Source organism: Cyanistes caeruleus, chromosome 5, assembly GCF_971803275.1.
Source record: "Cyanistes caeruleus chromosome 5, bCyaCae1.hap1.1, whole genome shotgun sequence".
Taxonomy (NCBI): domain Eukaryota; kingdom Metazoa; phylum Chordata; class Aves; order Passeriformes; family Paridae; genus Cyanistes; species Cyanistes caeruleus.
In genome coordinates this window covers 22,781,676-22,801,447 of record NC_141705.1, presented here as the reverse complement: position 1 = coordinate 22,801,447, position 19,772 = coordinate 22,781,676, and the positions used below count along the sequence as shown (strand labels likewise).

At 37.7% G+C, this 19,772-nt stretch overlaps 2 protein-coding genes across 25 annotated transcripts in view; one reads left to right on the top strand and one right to left on the bottom strand.

The window, feature by feature from the left end:
* The window catches only part of KLHL5 (kelch like family member 5), a 49,436-nt gene extending 39,168 nt beyond the window's left edge, over window positions 1-10,268 (bottom strand). For 2 of the 4 annotated variants that reach the window (XM_086888526.1, XM_086888527.1), the window contains exons 1-2: window positions 10,099-10,268; window positions 7,288-7,380 (exon numbers count right to left, since the gene is read on the bottom strand). Coding sequence is in view for 1 of the 4 variants with exons in the window: in XM_086888525.1 (XP_086744651.1) it covers window positions 6,167-6,222 (56 nt within the window). In the remaining 3 variants the exon portion in view is untranslated. Of the gene's footprint in view, window positions 1-6,166; window positions 6,266-7,287; window positions 9,615-10,098 lie in introns of all 4 variants that reach the window. The other 2 variants (XM_086888525.1, XM_086888528.1) reach the window with 2 other exon arrangements.
* Window positions 9,820-19,772, top strand: part of TMEM156 (transmembrane protein 156) — a 30,064-nt gene continuing 20,111 nt past the window's right edge. For 4 of the 21 annotated variants that reach the window (XM_023925356.2, XM_023925359.2, XM_023925357.2 and 1 more), the window contains exons 1-3: window positions 12,860-13,015; window positions 17,355-17,636; window positions 18,887-19,135. In XM_023925356.2, the coding sequence (XP_023781124.1) occupies window positions 12,916-13,015; window positions 17,355-17,636; window positions 18,887-19,135 (631 nt within the window). In that variant the 5' untranslated portion in view covers window positions 12,860-12,915. Of the gene's footprint in view, window positions 9,968-10,367; window positions 11,454-12,689; window positions 12,795-12,859; window positions 13,016-17,354; window positions 17,637-18,886; window positions 19,136-19,772 lie in introns of those variants that run through there. The other 17 variants (XM_086888546.1, XM_023925358.2, XM_086888545.1 and 14 more) reach the window with 14 other exon arrangements.

Genomic DNA, 19,772 nt, shown 5'->3' with positions numbered 1-19,772 from the left:
AAAGCATTCAAAATTTAACACTTTCTAAAATGGGATTTCCAAATGTTAAAATATTATTTTGAGGCACGAAAATAACTGCTGAAAGAAAACCACTATAGACCAACTTCAAACTGCAATTCTACTTATAACTATGCTTATGTTAGAAGAAGTGTTAAATATTTACTTTCTTTTTTCTTCCCTATTCCTATATTCCAGACCCAAAGTTACAGAAATAGCTCAACAAAGACTTCAGGAAGATTAATATTAATTTAATTATTCTATAAAACAATAATCACTTCCTGTCCCAAAGTTTTATATTAATGCAAACACTTGTGGTTCACGGTTATGTGAAAAATGTCTTACATTAGCAGCTATGGCACAGCTCATTCAGGAGAAAGAGAGGAAAACATCCTACAGCTACTGACTTAAATTCATTGTTCTGACTGGCAGAAATCAGCTGCAACCAAATTCCTGGTACTTCATCGCAACTTTCTGTACATTGTACATTTCTCTCGAAACAGGAGGGAGCAGTCAGCTCAACAATAGCATGAAAAGACTGGTACACAGCAACAACAAACTGGTTTGCTGTTTATTTTATTCAGCTAAGGGTGGGGTGGGGAACAAGAGAGATTTCCACATGTAACATAAGACTACGCTGTTAGTTCCAAGCACAAATATCATACTGGTTCACACACAACAGAAGTGGTGATTCAAGACACTTGTATGTCTTTAAGATTAAAACATTAACATAGTTTTATTCAATTAATATTGAAGCACAATCAGGGACTGCACCATCTATAAGTAAAGCCACAGTGTAGAGCTATTCCTAAGTAAACAGCACAGTAAGCTTATTCACTCTCAAAAAATGAGCACTCCATCATAAGCAAACCATCAGGTCAGATAGTGTTTTTAAGTTAAAACTTGCAATTCAAAATGGACAACACTGTGAAGGGCCAGTCTCTCAAAACACAGAACCAGTTTTTGTATTAAAAGGGTCATGTAGCAACACACAAGATGAAGACAAGCAAAAGATTCCCAGTTCATCCACTCCAAGAATAGTGGTAGCACCAATTTTATGGGAAATAAAGTAGTCATCAATCTAGGGACAGTAATAGTCCGGTACAAACCATCTCCTTTAGAAATGTCACTGTTAAGAAGTGACAGTGGTGGTGACAGTGAAAGAGTGGTGACAAAAACACTGTTCTGCAGTCATTTAAAGACATCCTGCTCAAAGTAAAGCCATTCTTTAGAACCACTTTAGGAAGGTATTCCCTAATAAAGTTACAAAAGACCATAATGGACAGATTGAAAAATTGCGGCAAATCAAATCAAAATAAAGAGTTTCTTTTTGCAGGCAGATCTGCTGGGTAAACTAAAGACAATATTTTAACATTTTTCCAAGACAGCAGTAGTATTATTTCACCATGAAGTATTCAGATTTCCTCAAAAGCTCACAGAAAAATGGGTAAAGGATAACATTGTCAACAGCAGAGTGGATGTTTATTTGGTAAAAAATTACAAGTATTCACAGCTGTGCATTAGGCACCACATAAAAATCCACCAGGTTATGACACATTAAAAAAACAGTAAAGAAGCAGATTTGCAAGTGATTAGGTAATGCAACATAGTACTCTATGCCAGGCTACACAAAATTCTAAGAGAAATACATAGAGGTCCGTGGGCAAAAAGTTTACAGTTGTATTTAAATGTCAAGCTATGCAATGCCACAGGTACTGAAGCAAAGCATTTCAAGACACAGACTTGAGTGTTCAAAATGAATCATTTAACACCAAAAAACACCTCAAGAGACTAATTTCTCTCTCAGGGAGGACTTCTGTTTAATTAGCAGCTTCAGTTAAGCACACCCCCCAATTGAAATTTTAAGTTGCATAAGAGAAAATATATGAGGATCTCTTATCTAATTACATGTTTATAAAACAAGTGGTGTGATCTCATCTGGAATTCCTTGTGTGCAATTGATCATTGCAACTCAAAAGTAGTGCTGCAGAAAACCGGGTTTGCAGAAAGGCAACACATATGATCGAAGTATAAAACCAACAACCATCACACTGAAAGGCAGAATGCTTTATAAGAACCATATCAAAATTTATAAGTATCAAGATTAATATTTATGAGAATCATAATCTCTCATAAATATGAAAAACAACTTCTATTTTACAAATCAATGTTGGACTTACAACATTTTTAGAACCCAATAGTGCATAACACTGCAGATGTCAAGCAGAACTTCTCATAAAAGTCCTTGTGCCCACCTGAAGTTGAATCTCAGAAGAGGTATCATAGGTAACATGAAGGACTTGTGTAGGTACATAACAAAAGAATGTCTAGGGAATGTCTTCTGTACATGGGCTGCTGCTGAATGGGGCAGGACCATGGTGATATGGGATATGGAAAAGGCTGAGGTATTGAATGCTCTCTGTCTTTACTAGCAATATCAGCCTTCAGAACTTGGTGAAGTTCAACAATGGGAAGTCTGAAATCCTGCACCTGGGAAGGAACAACCCCACACTGTGGGCCACATAGCCATAAAGCAACTTGCAGTAAAGGACCTGCTGGTCATCAAGTTGCACATGAACCGTAGTGTGCCCTTGCAGCAAAGAAGGCTAATGGCCCCCTGGCCTGCATTAGGAGTACTGCCAGCAAGTGAAGGTAGTGATCCTGCCCCTCTACTCAGCAGTACGAGATATGGTCATACTGGAGAGGGAATGCAAAAAAGGTCCTTTAAAATGATGAAGGGTCTGGAGCTTTTCTGTCTGATCAAAGTCTGAAAGGGCTGGGACTGTGTAGCCTACAGAAGATTCAGGGGGGTCTCATCAACATGGATAAACATCTGAAAGGAAGGTTCAAATAAAATGGAGCCAGGGCTCTTTCAGGGGTATCCAGTGACAGGACAAGAATCAATAGGCAACAACTAAAACACAGCATCTAAACATGAGGAAAAACCTTTTCACTGTGAGGATGACTGACTACAGGTTGCCCAGAAAGATTGTGGGGTCTACATCCTTACAGATATTCAAAAGCTGTCTGGACATGGTTCCAGGCAACTTGCTCTTGGTGACCTCACTTGAGAAGAGGATATAGATATAATGCCTTCTATTACATGCTTTTATTACAAACACTGTAACTTGATGATAGATTTTTCATGTTACAGTAAGTTTCACAAAATTGTAAAAGCAAGATGATTAAATTGGAGATGTTAACTAAAGGCTTCCATTGATTTTACAAGTGATTTGGCTCCAGGAAGTATTATCAGGAAAAAAATGCAGAATAAATCACAGTATATTTAACTAAAACAAAACTCATCCACCTCCTGGATCAATGCATAAAATAGTATGTGTCTGAGGCACATAAGGAAAAATATCTTTTAATTCTATACTTAGATACTATTAAATCTCAGGTTAACCTATGCATCATGGTGTGTTCCTAATCACAATGAGAAAACTGGTTTCTTAGGTTCTTTATTCTGACTCTACAGTTTAATGTGAAAGTAATCTCAGATTCCCTGCTATGATTTATTTTACAACTCTTTTGACAATAACTACAGCTCTTCTGCATGTTTCACGTCACATAGTTTCCCTTATCCCACATGTACGCATATGGCTCCCTACCAGGTACCAGAACAGGCAGGACAAGCACATTCAGACCAAGATCAGACAGGCTTATCAGCTGGCAGGTCAAATAGTATTACTTACTCGGCCTTTCCTACCTACCTGTATTTTCAAAACTTTTCAGGAATTTAAACGCAACAAGGGCTCTGCTCTGTCAGAGTTTGACTGAAATTGGCAAGTAGGCAGAAATGTTATTAGGGAAGAACTGACTAAACCACAAGCAAATGAACCACATAAACAAACCTGCCTGGGGAACTTACAGACTCACAAGCTGCCTATCTTTTGCTTCTGAGTATGAACAACTGCCTTAGACTGGGTGGCTACATATTGCCCAAGCCCAGGATTTATAAACAGAGTAGAACAGAAATCAACACAAAAGCTGGCTGATAGTTCAAATACAGCACTGAGCTCCTACCCTTCCCTGGTTGTGTAAAACTAAAATGAGCTTAAGGATAGAGGAAAGAATGGCAGAAATCGATCACTTATTAAAGCTTTAAATCACTGAAGTACTTGCAGAGTTAACTCTTCAGCTATCCTAAACAGCATACCAATCCCGTCTTAGTTACCTTACCCCTGGTTTTAAAGGAACCCCTAAATGTTTCCTGTTCTGCACAGAGAGCAAAAACTAGACACTCCCAGGGGCATGAGATACATTACTGAAGTAATATGCTCAAAAAAGGGAAAAATCTTGAATCTAGATTGCTAAAGTGTCAGAAGGAGAAAGCATAATTGATAAAAAAAACATTAATTATTTGCTTAGCATGTGTTTTTTTCCATCCTCTCATATCAACTCTAGCCATTTCTTAAGAGAAATACAAAGCTATGTGTTGTACTATCGCATGTAGATCTCAGATTAAAATGCAATCATTTATCTATTGCTCTTCTTCATTAGTTCAAAGTTCTAAAAATTCTTTACTTAACTTTCAATATTTGTAAAAAATATTTTTCATTCATTGAGCTTTTAAACTGTCAAACAACAGTAATGTTCACTAAATATTCACTAATATTCACTCAAATTATCACTTAATCTGGTTTAAGTACAGTTGTCCTTGAGTTGAACCATCAGACAATTTCTTATGCAAAGGTGCAACTTAAATTTGTATTTATCAACTACCAAAACTATCAGGAAGTGAGAGGAGGTACAAAGTGAAGTTATTTTACTTATCACTTGATCTGCCCACACACTTATAAACTCATAGACTAATTCTAGTTAATTACTTTGATTTCCTTGAAAAATACTTCCAAGTTTAAAATGCTAAGGTGCTTGGTGAAGATCTTGCCAAGACATAGCAACTTATGATAACATATTGAAATGCCCTATCACTTTAATGCTGTCATTATAGTTTAAATGCAAAAGCTTATGATTACATTTACATTCAAAAATATAATTTCCCACACTGCATGTAAAAGAGCAAGATTTAGACTTTGATTTCATCTTTGGCAAGGATGAAGTGATCATTTAATATTCAAAAGTATTTATTTTTAGAATATTAGAATACATTTTATCTATCTACCAGACAAATGTACATGGATCTAATGAATTACCAACATATAATGCTTCACAGCAAATGTCAGGCTAATAGCTTATTTGTGCAAAAGTCAACACATAACATCTACTCTGCTAGCAAGTAAGAACTTGCTTGCAAATAATCCAACCATCAAAACCACTGATAAAAATCTCATTTTCCTATCAACTTCTACATCTCCTCTCCACATACACAGTAATTGTAAACTTTTAACTAATTTGCTAATTCCGCCATATGACTATTCGTATTCTTTACAGTTCAGGTTAGTAAACCTCTATGGACTTGAGTCTTGTCTTACTCTACACCATGAGTATACATCATATGACACAGACAGGTGCTGTGAATATTTAATCCATTTTCAGGTATACTTTAGCCTGATTTTGACAAGTTCTGTTGGTTCTGAGATTGAGGCTACAGTAAGTCCCAGAATGGTATGAACTTTTTTTATTTGTAATGAATGATACTACTACCAGCCAAATCAATTCAAATCTGTTCTAGACAGATCATATCATCATTGTCCTTTATTAAGTTCTTTTCAAGAGAGTCAATACAATTATAACAAAAATTATTTGCTATTTGACAAAAGAATCAGCTAAGGCAGTGAGACAAGACTATCCACACACATTTTGAAAGAAATTAAGGCAGCATTCAGTCTACCTTAAATTTCACTGTTTCACCAAAACATCCTGTACAATTTTGTGAACAGTCTTCTATTTACTCTGAAAATCTGATGGACGCTCTTAGAAGAATCCAAGCTACCACTCAAAACTTTTTCTTTTATGTATATCCTGTTGTAATGGACGACATCAGGATTTTTAACATCAGTTGCACTTAGAACTGCTAGAAGAGGTAATTAATTGGCAAAGTATTCCTCTGAACAGATTGAAATCAATAATCAACTTTACAGAAATTTGTCCTCTGGAAAAATGCCAGCAAAGTCTGTAAGACATAATTAAAAATCAGCAGCCCTGCTCAATGATTAGTCTACCTTGCAATACGATGGGAATAAAGATATATACTACAGTGACCAACCTTTTCAGTTCCTTCTCTTGGTAGTACATTTGTTTCAAATCCCTTTCAATTTTCATGCCCAGTGTAGAAAGGATGCAGGTCTGCACAAATTCTGACAGCCTGGAGGAGGTTGGCTATTTTAGTAGGTGGAGCTACCGCATTTTGAACTACTGCAAAGTCGTGAAAACACAAAACCTGTTCACAAAGTAATTTCTCAGGAACCTTGCAGGTCTAATAATTTTTAAAGCTCAAGAAAGGCTTGGTATCATCTATGGTGGTATATACCAATAAGGATATTTATGATGGAAACAATGTGACTGACCATGACAAGAACAGGGAGAAAGACCACTTCTCTTCTGTATGTATATCACATCTAAAGGAATTTATCAACATTTCCAAAGCAGAGATCTCACAGTTGAGAAAGCAGATTTTTTTCACTTTAGTAAAACCTAGTATTTCTAAATTAATTGGATTGCTTTTGTCACCCTTAGCACTTATTTTTCAGCAGTATTTTACTTTATAGAGAGTTCAGATAAAGCTAGATTCTTGCATGTATTCATGCTTTCAGCATTCTTTTATCCTTTTCCTTTGTGCAAATGTCAAAGCTATTCCCTTTGAAAATTACTTTTGCTTGGAACAGTGTTACTCCTCTCCTGTTAAAAAAATGAAATGAAGTGAAACCCAGTCAGTATTACTGGAGTGATGAGATTTGATTGTGCATTTGGTGGGCCTTTATTCATAAGAATTTCTATAAAGAAGTATTTTCTCTAACAGACTCAGTATAAATTTTCCTGGTTTTCCTATAATGATTAAAAGATCCAAAGGCTTCTCATGCATTTTGAAAAGATCAAAATTGAACTTTACAATAATGCTGACAGCCTCCAATAAGGCATGCTTTGATAAAGAGCACCAGTGCTGAAATTGCATAAAATTGGTCCAAACACCAGCATGCAAAGCCCACATGAACAAAGCCATTGCTGCTTATTCACACTTGCCAGAAAGAAGCTCTTACAAGATGTAGTATATAAGACAAAAAAGAGGATGAAGCTTCAGGTGTAAGGAAGACTATGTAGCCTCATGGGCTAAAATCACATTTCTTGTAGCATAATTTACTGTTAGAACTGAGTAAATAAAATGCTTACCTATAACACCGGAATCATCTCTAGTTGTTCAAAGAATGAAGTAGTTCCATTTGTCCTCTTCTTTCCAAAGAATTGAGGTAGCAGAAAAAAACTCTAGAGGCAGAAAAATAACAGTGCAAACAAGTAAGAGCCACCCACTTGAGGGGAGAAACAAAGGAATAATCTCAAAAGCAGACTCCTGACTCTGTTCAGGTAGAAGAAATTCTTTCAATTTGTTTTGTGATTCTTACACTTACTGATAAGAAGATGCTAAAAATGTGTCACTGCACAACTGTCACCCTCATTCCTTCCACAACTTCAAGTTACATAACCATCAACAGAGACTCACAAAAAAGAGGGAAAATTAATATGAAATGTAAATATGTAAACTCTAATGAAACACTAGTTTCCAAACACAGTATCTCTTGAAAAAAAACCCAAACATTAGTCCACTATCACCCTTATCTTCAATTCCTTCTCTGAAGGGAAAAGCACCTAAGCTGAGCACTGGTGCCAAAGAGTAACACTGATTGATGAATAAAGACAAGCACCACCACTAAACACACTTGCCTAAATGGAGCAGCTCTATAAAAATTCACACAGTGGTTCTCAACCCTCACCTATGTACAGGCCACTAAAAATTTTCTTACTGAAGTTAGACTTTACTCAAAAAATCTAGCCTGCTGAAATAGTATGTATCTCCTTTTGGCTTGGCACCAAAAAAATTACTATATGCACTTGGAAGTGAAAGAAAGTAGCCTTGCATGATACCTGCATGCATATGATACCTAATATGTAACCTCTCATGGTCTGATCTTTCTTACTAGCTCCATTAACCTTGCAGGTCTCTGAAGGGTATTACCACCTCATTCTTGCATCTGGAGCACATCACCTCATCTCTCCCATATGACTGTTTTTTAAGGCTATGCAGCCCAATAATACATGTGTTCAGCATTGCCTTGCTGGTAACTCTGAATGAAAGATTCAGTTCCTATGACAAAAAGCAAGCAGTGAATAGTCAGGTTTGTAACTTCTTCACTTTTCTATTTGGCAAGACTGCTGCAAGGAAAAGCAATTTAATTGCTATGGAAAGAGGAAATTGTAAGAATTTTGTAAGGGAAATGTAAAATCATACTATAATTTCCTAAGACCTGTAGAAATTCTCATCATTGAGTCATGTTATGTCTGATTAGGTAATTGCCTTTACTTATATATCATGAAACACTGAATTATATCAACAAAGCAACAAGACATAAACATAAGCAAACAATAGTCTTTATAAAAGCACGGTTGATACAAAACTCTAGAGAGTCGGAACAAGTCCACCAATATGAATTGTCATTGTTAACAACAGTTTGCACTTACTGTTTGACCATAATAGTCTAATGGAAGATTTTCTTTACTTCAATTCTTTTCTATTTTAAATTAGCAGTTATTACATTTCTGTGAAACACAATGTTAGCCTACTGCCATGGTGTAAACACGCTGCCTTTGTTAGTGGACCTGCCCATGCAGAGGACATGACTGAGGGATGGATGGTTCAATGAAGTTGACAAATGGCAGAGGAAAACACTATTTGACTTAGATTAGGGCTATTTATTATTATTATTATTTTGTTTTTATCTTAGTATTGTTCAGCAAGGGGAAAATGGGAAAACCAGAAAACGGGAATACAATCTGCCCTATCAGGAATGCACCTATGAAGTGCAGGACCAAGGCACTTTTATTTTTTTTTCTTTTTAAATATTAATCCACATATGCCCCTGGACATTCCCAGGCAAAAAGACCCTTATGATAAACTACCAGATTATTTCTGGCAAAATTGATGAATTGCTCGTGAAGATACCTCGTGTTATCTGTTTTTAAAAAGGATGCACCCATCCAGTACATAGTTTGTCTAGATAGAAAAGCTACACCATTACCATGAATTCAAATTTTTATTCCTGTTCATGCTCGTAGAAGACCTGAGCAATACCTTTTTTCTTCAAAAGATGACTGTATTTGGAATTTAGCTCATGTAATTTCATAATCAACTTTTAAGTAAGAGAAAGGAACAAAGCCAAGCCTTCCCTTTCTACAGTTCTGACATTACTGCCCAAACAGCCGACCACGAGCCTCGAGCGGCTGGGCTTCAGATGGGCTGCTCCGCTGCTCAGGAAGCTCAACCAGTCCGCGCTCAAAGCTCTAAGCCACAAAAACGCTTTAAGGAAAAACATAAACCAGTAATGTATATAATCAGCAGCTGTTTGATGTTCAACATTTAGACTTCTTTTTGTTCCCCGTGTAATAACGCCGCTCCCCATGTAGTGAGTTGGCAGTCAGTCGCTGTTCTAATCTGTTCGACCAGTCTCAAATGAAAAAAAAAAATGTTTTCCATTACTTCATACTGTGATGGTGAAGGTTACGAGACATGGGGTTAAGTCCCCGAGAGCTGTGTCAGTGCACTTCTACCAGGTCTCCGCTCTGATAGCTTTGAACGGAGCCGGCCACGGGGGCTGCCCGTCTCGGCGGGACCGGACCCCGCGCCGTCTCCCGCCCCGCCGCCCGCGCCCCGCCCCGCTCGGGCGAGCGCCGCTACTGCCCCGCATAGAGCCGCGGCTCCCGCCGGGCCCCGCTCAGCCCGGGCCGCCTGCACCGGCCCCGCCGGGCAGCGGCCGCAGCCCCTCTCCACAGCCGGCCCACAGGAGGGAGCCCGGTGGCGGTGAGGGCGAACCCGCCCCCACCCCTCTCAGACGCCGGCCCTCGCCCTCCTCCTCCTTCTCGCTTTCTCCTCCCCCTCCCGGCAGCCGCGGCCCCCTCCCCTCGCTGCCGAGCCCCTACAGCCCTTCTCACCTCTCACGGTCCAGGAAGGGGGCGCGGCTCGGAGGGGGCGGAGAAAGAAAAAAATCGCAAGGAAGGCCCTCGCAGCCTCTCCCGTCCCCTCCCGCACCCTCTCCTCCCGTCCCGCCCGGCGGCCGCCAGCGCTCTCGCTCCGCCGGGAGCCGCGGGCCCTGGGCGCTCCCGCCCGCCGCTGTCGCGTCCCCGCGGCCCCGCTGCGGCCCCTCCCTGCGCTCGGGCGGCCCTGGGGGGCGGGGGCACGCGGGACACCGCCCCCTGCCCGCGGGCCACGCCCCCCGCCCGGGGCGGGAGCGGCGCGTGGCCGCGCGCGGCGGGGCGGGGCCGCTCCCCTCAGGTTGGGGCAGGGGAAGCGGCAGAGGCGGCAATGTCTGCCTCGTCGTGTCCCTGAGTGTCTTTGTCTTTCTTCCAAAAGCACAAAGCCAAATATTTCCGTAGCTGCTCGCTGCCCCGTTTAAGAGAACGGGTGGTAACACACACCACAGCCTCTCAGGATCCTCTGCTCGATGTTGAGGCAGTCGGTCCTAACTGCCTCGTGCAAACACGAGGCCTTTCCTGCCTTCGTCGCGCAATGCCTTACCAGTGACCGCTGGATCCAGAAGTTGAAAAATTTTCCAAATTAATAGGCTGTGTGACAGCTAGGTGCACCTCCAACTGCCCGAACTGAATTAGGGTGCAGGAGGCCATTGCTGAGGCATGGAGGTGCGGGTTTGATGCAGTAATGAGATACACAGCGCTTGCCATGCCTCGCTCTGCACGGAAACACGGCCTGGCTACGCGCTTCGCCTGTCTGACAGTTCTCATCCCGGCTGGCATTAAACGACTGAGCCGGTTTTAACTAAACTTGACAGAAGGATGGGGATTTCAAAGATGCTAGTTGTTCCAGCTGTGTAAAAATTACTAGCTAGGTGGAAGGAAGATTATCTCAAAGAAAGACAGCTCATATTCTCCAGGTTACTGTGTGGCCAGGCCACACACACACAAATGCCCAAAAGTAGCAGTGTCTAAAGCTTATGGTGTCCCAGAGGGATGTGCAGACAGATCATACATGGGCACTCTGAACTCAGAGACAAAACTAAAATCTGCTATCACAATAGCCTTAAAATAGATACACCCCATCAGCTTACTGCAGACTTCTTGGAAGCCGCCTTCTGTAGAATCTGATGTATTCCAGAGGTTAATACTGTATCAGCCTGAGTTTGGATGGATTCCTACAGGGCAATATCTATTCTGACCTTGGGCACTACCATCAGTGGTGATAGTGTGTATCAGAAAGAGACAGATACATATAGTACTTGAAAAGGCCTCCTGCTGTTTTCCAGTATTTTCTCCATTTCTTCTGGGCAGATAGGGTGGGTGAACACCATACAACACTGAAAACAGGAAAATATAAATAACTGATATGGAAGACACTTAAGGGGGAATACAAATTAGCGAAAACAAAGTAGAGCTAAATTACTAATGGATTACATATAAGACATAATGTTTTCCTTTTAAACTCATACCTATGATTTTTTGTATCCTATTGCTTCTATTATACCATACTGTCAAAAAAATCAGAGTTCATTTTGGTTTGATTTGATTGCATGAAAGTGATACATTTAAATATCATACTAATAAATTTATATTCACGGCAGCTTCATTCAAACTCTTTCTATAAAATAAATACTGTATTTGCTTCCACTTGCCTTACTCATCTTCTGAGCTAACTAGATGACAAGAAGAGCATTTTGAGTTTGTAGGGCACTTCTTATTTAAATTTCAACAGTAGTACTTCATTTGGGTAGTGCTCAATATTTAATAGCTTGTGGGAAAAACAACTTCAGAAGGCATCTTTCTGAATTAATATAATCCTTTATACTGTATTACTCTATATTTGAGTCAAGTTTGTTTTTACATATGCATTATTTACAGTATTTTTATTCAGAACATTTCAGAAATGTTCTCACAGTCTCATCTATAAGAAAAATTTATGGAATGTCATGGTGGTTGTCAAAATTAAATATTTCACTTTTAACTGGAAAGTTTAGCTGAAAAATTGTGACTATGATGAATAGAAATAGCAATGGCTCTATCCAGTCTTCTTGAACAGTAAAATAGATATAGAAATAGAAAGAATAGTAAAATGCAAACTGAAGACACTTGACAGATTGGCAACACATCTGTCATCTTTTAAGAACACAGCAGCAATGATAATATGAACAACTCATTCTCAGTTCATTGTACTTAGTATATCACTGATTGCCAGATCAAAAACTTTAGATTGTAATGATCAAATCAATAGTCTATTAAAGTCTGAAAGGTTGTCTATTACATAACATTATCATCCACCTAGCCCCATGCAAAAGTATATAAATAAAACAATAAAATCCCCCTAACTGACTCGTGGTTCTGACTCATATTTATAATGAGGGTCTGACTCATTTTTAAAAAATCTTCTTGGCCAAATGAGAGCAAAATTCCTTCACAAAGATAATTGATTTACTGTTTAGCAGGTATATGAAAGTGGTTATTAAGGGGTTCTTAAAGCAAAGCTACCACAAACATATAAAATAGTTGTTTGGTTTTTTTTCTTATTGTCATTGCAGTACCTGAATTTTATCTTGAGCGTATTTGAATGAATCATCCTCATCTATGCCCATGTAAGAACAGAATGTGGCTTTCTGCAAGTTAATGTAGTGAGAAGTAAAAAGGTAAGTCATTATAAGAAAAGGAAATGAATAGATGTTATTTTGCATAATGTCTGCACTAAGTTAAAAGCTAAACCAGGAAGGAAGTTACCATCACTGTGCTAGATGGGAGTGCTTCAGTGACATGTGCTTGCTTTTGAGAAAACCAGTAGTCTTCAGATTAGCACTAGGAATAATTACCGTGTTTATTTTGTGTTTACCCGAATTTTTCAAAATCCATGAAGGTGAGTGATCAGCTTTTAAAATAACCCTTTATTTATTCTGAAGTCTGCAATTAAAGTGTTGCCACGTGCTTTCTGAAAAGCAATGCTTAGGATGCTGCACACGTGGAATTTGCACAGGATATAGACTATTTTTGTTAGATTTTTAACCAACAGAATTAATTATATGCAGTAATTTGAAGTGAGTTTGTAATTAATTTACATACACTGCAAAATTTTTGGTAACTATTTCCATGTAGCAGCATTTTTACTGCCTTCATAATGAAGAAAGTAGTTAAAGTGCTTATGTTCTTTTATAGCAGGTGCTCACATCTTCAAAAACAACTTTTTAGAAGTTTTTATACTTAAATGCTGTAAATTTTTCTATAATTACTATCTGGTAATGAGATGCTGGCTGTGAAAGAGATATGAAGTGGTAATCTGACAAAAAGTAGAGCAGACTAGATCTAACTGAGTAAAGCAAATCTTGTAGCATAAATGCCAAATACTTCTTTGTGATCCTAAAGGCTGATACTGGATTTAGGATAAATGCAAACTATGCATGTGTGCAAGTTACTCATTCAGTGCTTTTTTTTAAAGTCTATGAGTAAATTGATTTTAAAATAGTTTTGTCATATCCATTCCTAAGAAAGCTTTGTATTTGTAAATAAGTATTATATTAAAAAGCACCCCTTTGACAAAGAGTGTATTCTCAGGCATAATAACATAATTTCTTTATGAAGCATATAATTTTCTGAAAAAAATTACTATCAAAATATCCAGATTAGGTTACTTATATTTTTTTATTAACCATGAAGAATGGTCATATCAGTAATTAGAATATAATGTATAGGTTCTTATAGTTTATAAATGAACAAACTTGGTAAACTGTCATAAGTTTTGAATATCGTAACATTTATAATTCAGTTTAAGATGTTGGAATAGTTAATATTTTACCTCCATGCAAAAGTGAACAAAGTATTTGTAGCACAGATTACGCAAATAAACATTTACAGGACTATTATCAGAAGAAAACATTAACCTTAGTGTCAAACATCGAAGAGTAATTACATTTTTCCATAACAGTTTTTCCAGATTGCTCTTATTGGCCATGCTTTAGACTGCAATAGTGTGATCACTGCAATTCTGTCTTAGTCACAGCATGTCTAAAATAAGATTGTGAAGTATATGTGCAGAGCAGAATTATAGTTGGAGCAGCACAGATTTATATTTGGAAAATTAGACTTATTGCTGCATTTGGGATGTTTCAAAAACTAAATTACTATATAACAGGCTGTGTAATGATGTCTGAATTACATTAGAAAGTAAATGTGTTGAACAATTTATTCAAAATCTCTAAGGATTTTGGGTCTTTGGTTGATCAAAAACCTTCTGTTAAAAAACGGTTTTATTTCAGATTTTGTGACAAACCTAAAATGTACAGAATTTTTTGTAAATGTTTCAAATTTCTGAGGCTTCAAAACCATGAGGCTTCAGCAGACAGAATTGTTGGAAATCTTTGAGATGTGAAATATAATCACTGGCTCTTCCATTGCAAGTTCCTAAATGAATGTCAGAGAGCTCCTAATTCCTGAATGTCTTATCCCAGGGGAAGTTCCAGCATTGACTTTCATTCTGGAGAGGGAATAAAATGGAAATTTCTCATTATACAAAAATCTAGGGGGAAATCAATTTGCAGAAAAAAAATACTTTAATTTTTTTTTTTGAAGAACACAGTTCAGCATTACCAGAAGTGAAATGTTTCTTTTCTATTTGTAAAGCAACCCACTTGTTTGGCTACGAGTCATTGAACCTTTAAATTACACTGATTTAGAGTAGGAGGTTATCCTTTTGGTGTCTGATGCTTTCAATCCCAGTCCTATCCCTTGAGTCCTGCTACTTTATGGAGTGTATCTCCTTTAATCTATCAATTGTGTATTCCCCAACTTGTATCTGTAGAAGGACTACAGCTTCCATAAGGAAGTGATAAAAAATGCAATATACAATATACTGTATACACTGCTGCTCTGACTTCAAATAGAATACTGCAGATCAAATGAAAATGAGTCAAGCCTATGCAAAGTGAAATATTGGTGATATGCTTAATGGGAAGCAAGGTTTTTACTAATTTTCATCTTCCCTGTGAATAACTTCATTTTAATGGATTTAGATTTTATATGAAAAACCACCCTGTAAATAGAGGTTTTATAGAATAATTTAATAATCACAGAACTTCTTAATATTAAGCATAAGGTTGCAGGTCTTTGAATATAAAACAGTTTCCTAGAGTTACTTTGCATGGTTTCATCTCAGCAATCCTTTTTTACTATTCAGGCTGCCTATGTTCACATTTCACAAAACCGCTTCCACATTTCTAGGGTGATGTTTACATTTGGGAGGGTGCTTCCCAGTCCTGCAGGAAGGAGAAATGAGTATGGTATGGCTCTCTGCTATGTAATCCTCTGGGAAAGTGTAGTGTTGTTTTGGCCTTTCTTCAAGTGTCAAACAATCTATATCCCTCCTTAGAAAGGCTTTAGTCCTGTGACAAAGGCCTTAGTCCTGTGACAAGTTTGTTTATGCTAGGTCGTCATTTGATTTGCTTTCTCAGTAGAGGCCTTTCAAGAGGATGGTAAGCACCCTCCCTAACTCAACAACAGTCACACCTTTTCTACTCCACACCTAAAACACGGCTCACAGGCAGCTCTGGAATCTGTTTAGCCATTTGTGGAGTTCAAAATGGACTTTGCAGTTGAACATAGATGTCTGTCACAGTCCAGTCAGCAGATTCCCAAGTCCATGTGCAGACTTCTTGGTGAAAAGGATTTGTTATGAATTATGATTAGTTGGCCTTGAAAGCTGTAGCAGTGTTTTAGACTGGTTGCCCAGGTGCCATGGTTTGCCATGAGAGCAGAGTAAGCATTCAATTTTTCCTCCGGACTCATCTCCACAGACAAGTTCTACACAAAATGCCTCTTTCGGGTGGAACAATTCATTCTCAGAAGCCTGCTCCATGACCTGTTGTCTGGGTCAGATTGTAAGCATTTCAAGGAAAATACTTTGTCTTTTCTCAGGGAAAGATCAAGTCCTAAATTTTGTCTGATATTTTTCCTTTTTATATTAAAATTAACTTTTTCTTACCTGTGTGCTTTACATTTCAATTTATTGTGTTTTATTTCTGTCTGTTTACAACTCTCTGATGTAGTGTTAATAAAGGGATGATAATTGACTTTGACATTGGAGCTTGGATTTTATTTCTGTATTCTGTCTGGAATCTCTTACTGAACATTTTCTGAGGCCAGCCTGCTGCTCTGTGAGCATGGGTGGCCTGTTGAAGCCATCAGAGTGCAGCTGAGCACTGGAGCAACTAAAGACTGCACTTTGCTCTCTATACATAGGGATTTAAGATCACATTGCTCCAGTTGCTCATAATGGGAGGTAGATAAAAATTTTTCTCTGTGTAGAGATGCAAGGGTACTACTAGAATTGGAAACATAGCTATAAAACTATAGGTTAGTGCTGCATCAGCTCTGGGAAGTGGTTATTCATAAATACATATTTCATGTCGGGGTCACACAAATTTTTTTATTCTTGATTTTTTTGTATGCTGGAAAAGTAGTTCAAGGTTAGCACAAGTAATAATTTGCATGATAAATCTCTACTGTAATGTGGAAGACAAACCACACTTATTTATAAATAACTATGTGGTTTTTGCTGCTTGCCTTGCCAGAATTGCATTAATGTACTCTAACTACAGTACTTTGATAATGAAATTTGACTATGAATACTAAACCCAAAGGTCATAATTAAAATCCAATGTTTGTTGACTGAATATAAGAGAATGTGAAGGGTGTGGCTAGAGGATTCAGCAGCATTTCTGTGTATTTTCACTCTGTGGTTTCAATGTCATTTGGAAAGAAAGCTTTCATTCTGATTATAGATACTTTACAACATAATTGCATTGGAGTGTTATAACTGCACTGTTCCAGGGCAGACTTCCCTCTCCAAACCAGTTTTCTCTTCTTTTGAAGAAGCATAAACGTGCTTTTTCTTCTTTTGAAGACCAGTCAATTTGGAGCAGCTTTGAAACGGGAATGAGACTAGATAACATCACAAATTCCAGTTACTATTACAAGAGTTTTAATGTAATTCAGCAAATAAAATCCAGGATCTAAGTTGTGGGAAGACCCTGTGCTTTCTTTCTCTTACATATGATGCATTCAACATTCTGTCATAGTTCTGAAGAAAAAAAAGTGCATTTCATCATAAGATGGTTGGAATATCCACTACATGATGATTCTACGCACATACTTGTCCATGTGTCCTATGTGATCGTCTGGCTAATATAGCACTCTTTCTTTTACAGCTAACACTGTAATGGTGTCATGCATGGATACCTGTTCATCAAGTAACATCACTTTTCCACTTTGTACTTTTAATAATTCTTATGAAAGATCAGTGAAACTAAGAAGAGAACACCAGACTATTTTGCTGAAGGTCACTGTAAATAATTCCAGTTTCCAGAATATTCCATATATTTGCCAGTCGTCCTGGAGGGAACAACAGTCCCACTCTGAACAGACAGAGTGTGAATCTAGGAGGGATGTGAATGTTGAACATCAAGGATCAGGATCAAAAGCTGAAAAAAGTAAGTAGGATAAGAGAAATATTTATTTTTGAAGTAGCTAATTACAAAATAAAAGACAAGTTCTTATTTGGTACTTAGAAGAAAATTATATGCTCCTGGTTCTCTATGGTCTTTGCAAGTCTGTGCAATGGGGGTTTTTAGCATGGGTAGAAAATACAGATTTTGTGTCAGATTCTCAGTGGCATTCATTCCTGACTGTCAGTGAAACATGTTGGTAGCAAGCACTTTCTAAAGTACTTAATTTATTCCTAAGGAGTTGTACCTTCTGACAATTTTTCAAGCTGAATTTGCTTTTAAATGTCATTGTGGAACTCTACATGTAGATTGCTGGCATTATGAAGATAGGTTGTGAGCAAGTATCTGAAGAACTAATTCAGTAGGTAACTATTCTGATGGCAACTATGTAAGAAATAACCATTTCTGTGTTTGCAGTCTACATTATCAAACTCTGTATAATATCAGAAATGGCCTTACAAGTTTTATAGAAAGCAACACTGACTAAGGAATGGCACAGTAATACAGAGGAGAGTTAGCAACACCCACATCTTTTCAGAGCAGTAGCAGCACGTTCCTTCTGCGCCATACACACTTCAAATATCTGCAAATCTTTGGGGAAGAGGATACCTCTTTCTAACATTGTCCGCAACAATAGGCCAAGTCCTGAATATGAGAAATTCAGTTATTTTCCAACAGCATAATTTCCTTATTAGAAAATAGCTGTATTAGCAAGTATGAAAAAGAAAAAGTTATATATGGACAACTGCTCTCAGTTATATATGTACAACTAACACTTTTGACAGTGTCTCACTTGTTTCTTGTAAACATAGCACAAGTCTCACAGCTTGTGTGGTTTGAAGCGAAGCAAGGACCTCCTGCAACTGATAGCAGATAGACAATGTGCACACTTCAAATCTCCATCATCATACGGCTTCTGCCTGGGTTCTATCCTTCTCATAGCCTGATTTTTGCCTGTTGCCTTTGACAACTGACAACAAAAACTACAACAAAAAAAAAGGGTGATAGTAAAGCAAAAAAGGGTTAGACTTTGCAGGAAAAGATTATACTTTGCTCTTCAGATCTGTTCAGAGTAACTTTACACAGTATACATTTATCCATCTTTTTCATAGTCAGTGATGTAGAAACCTGTATGTTTTTGCAAATGAGACAGAGAATTCACTGGTTTTTTTTGAGAAAAGTTTCTTGATCTACCACTTGAATAACAGTTTTGTTTTAATTTTTATTTCCAAAAGCAGAAGGCTCGTTTGAAGTGAAAACAGAAAATGTTACTTATTTTTATAAATATTTTAATTTCACTACGGTTTCCAAGAAAGAAGTGGAGCATAATACGAACTACGTGGTGGAAATCCACATTAACAATTCTATAGCTGGAGGACGAAATGCAGCCGATGAACAACTAAATCATTCTTGTCTCTTGGCAATGATGGAAGAACAAAATGACTGTATAAATATTTCACTGCAACTGAAGTCTTATATGGAATGTAAGTTACAAAGGAGAGTTAGAATGGAAATCAAAGTAGAAATCATATAATCTTGCAGAAAAACCTCATGTAGGTAGTTCTCTGCTTCCAGACACCATTTGAAAATATTTAAATATTTCACAAGAAGAGAGTACAATTTTGAACACCCCTTATTAAAAAACAATCCATAGTAGAAAACTGATGATTTTGATAATGATTTAAAGCAGGTTTAGCTGTGCCCTTTTTTTTCCTAGAAGAAATACAGCAAAGTAAAGATATGCACATTGTTTTTTGCATAGCAGCAACAAACTCACACATTTCATGTGACAAAACTTGGAAATATAATTTTTCCTTTCCTGATAATGGCATAACTCTGCTGTCTTGGAGGTAAATTTAAAAGTCCCTGTTAACTATGGTAGTAAAAGAACCAAGAGGTAGGTTTGACCATTCTAACGTACTGCAATAGCCTCACTATAGTATGCTTAAAAGATCATTCTTCATCTGAACTAAGCTTAGTTTTCCCATATAAAAAAAACTTTCAGATTTTTATATTTCTCTTTGTGCTGCAAGTTTTTTGTCTGATTGCCTGACCATGGTAAGGGCTTCCATTCTCTCCATATGCAACACTTATCCTTTGGAAATTGCTGAATTATTGCAT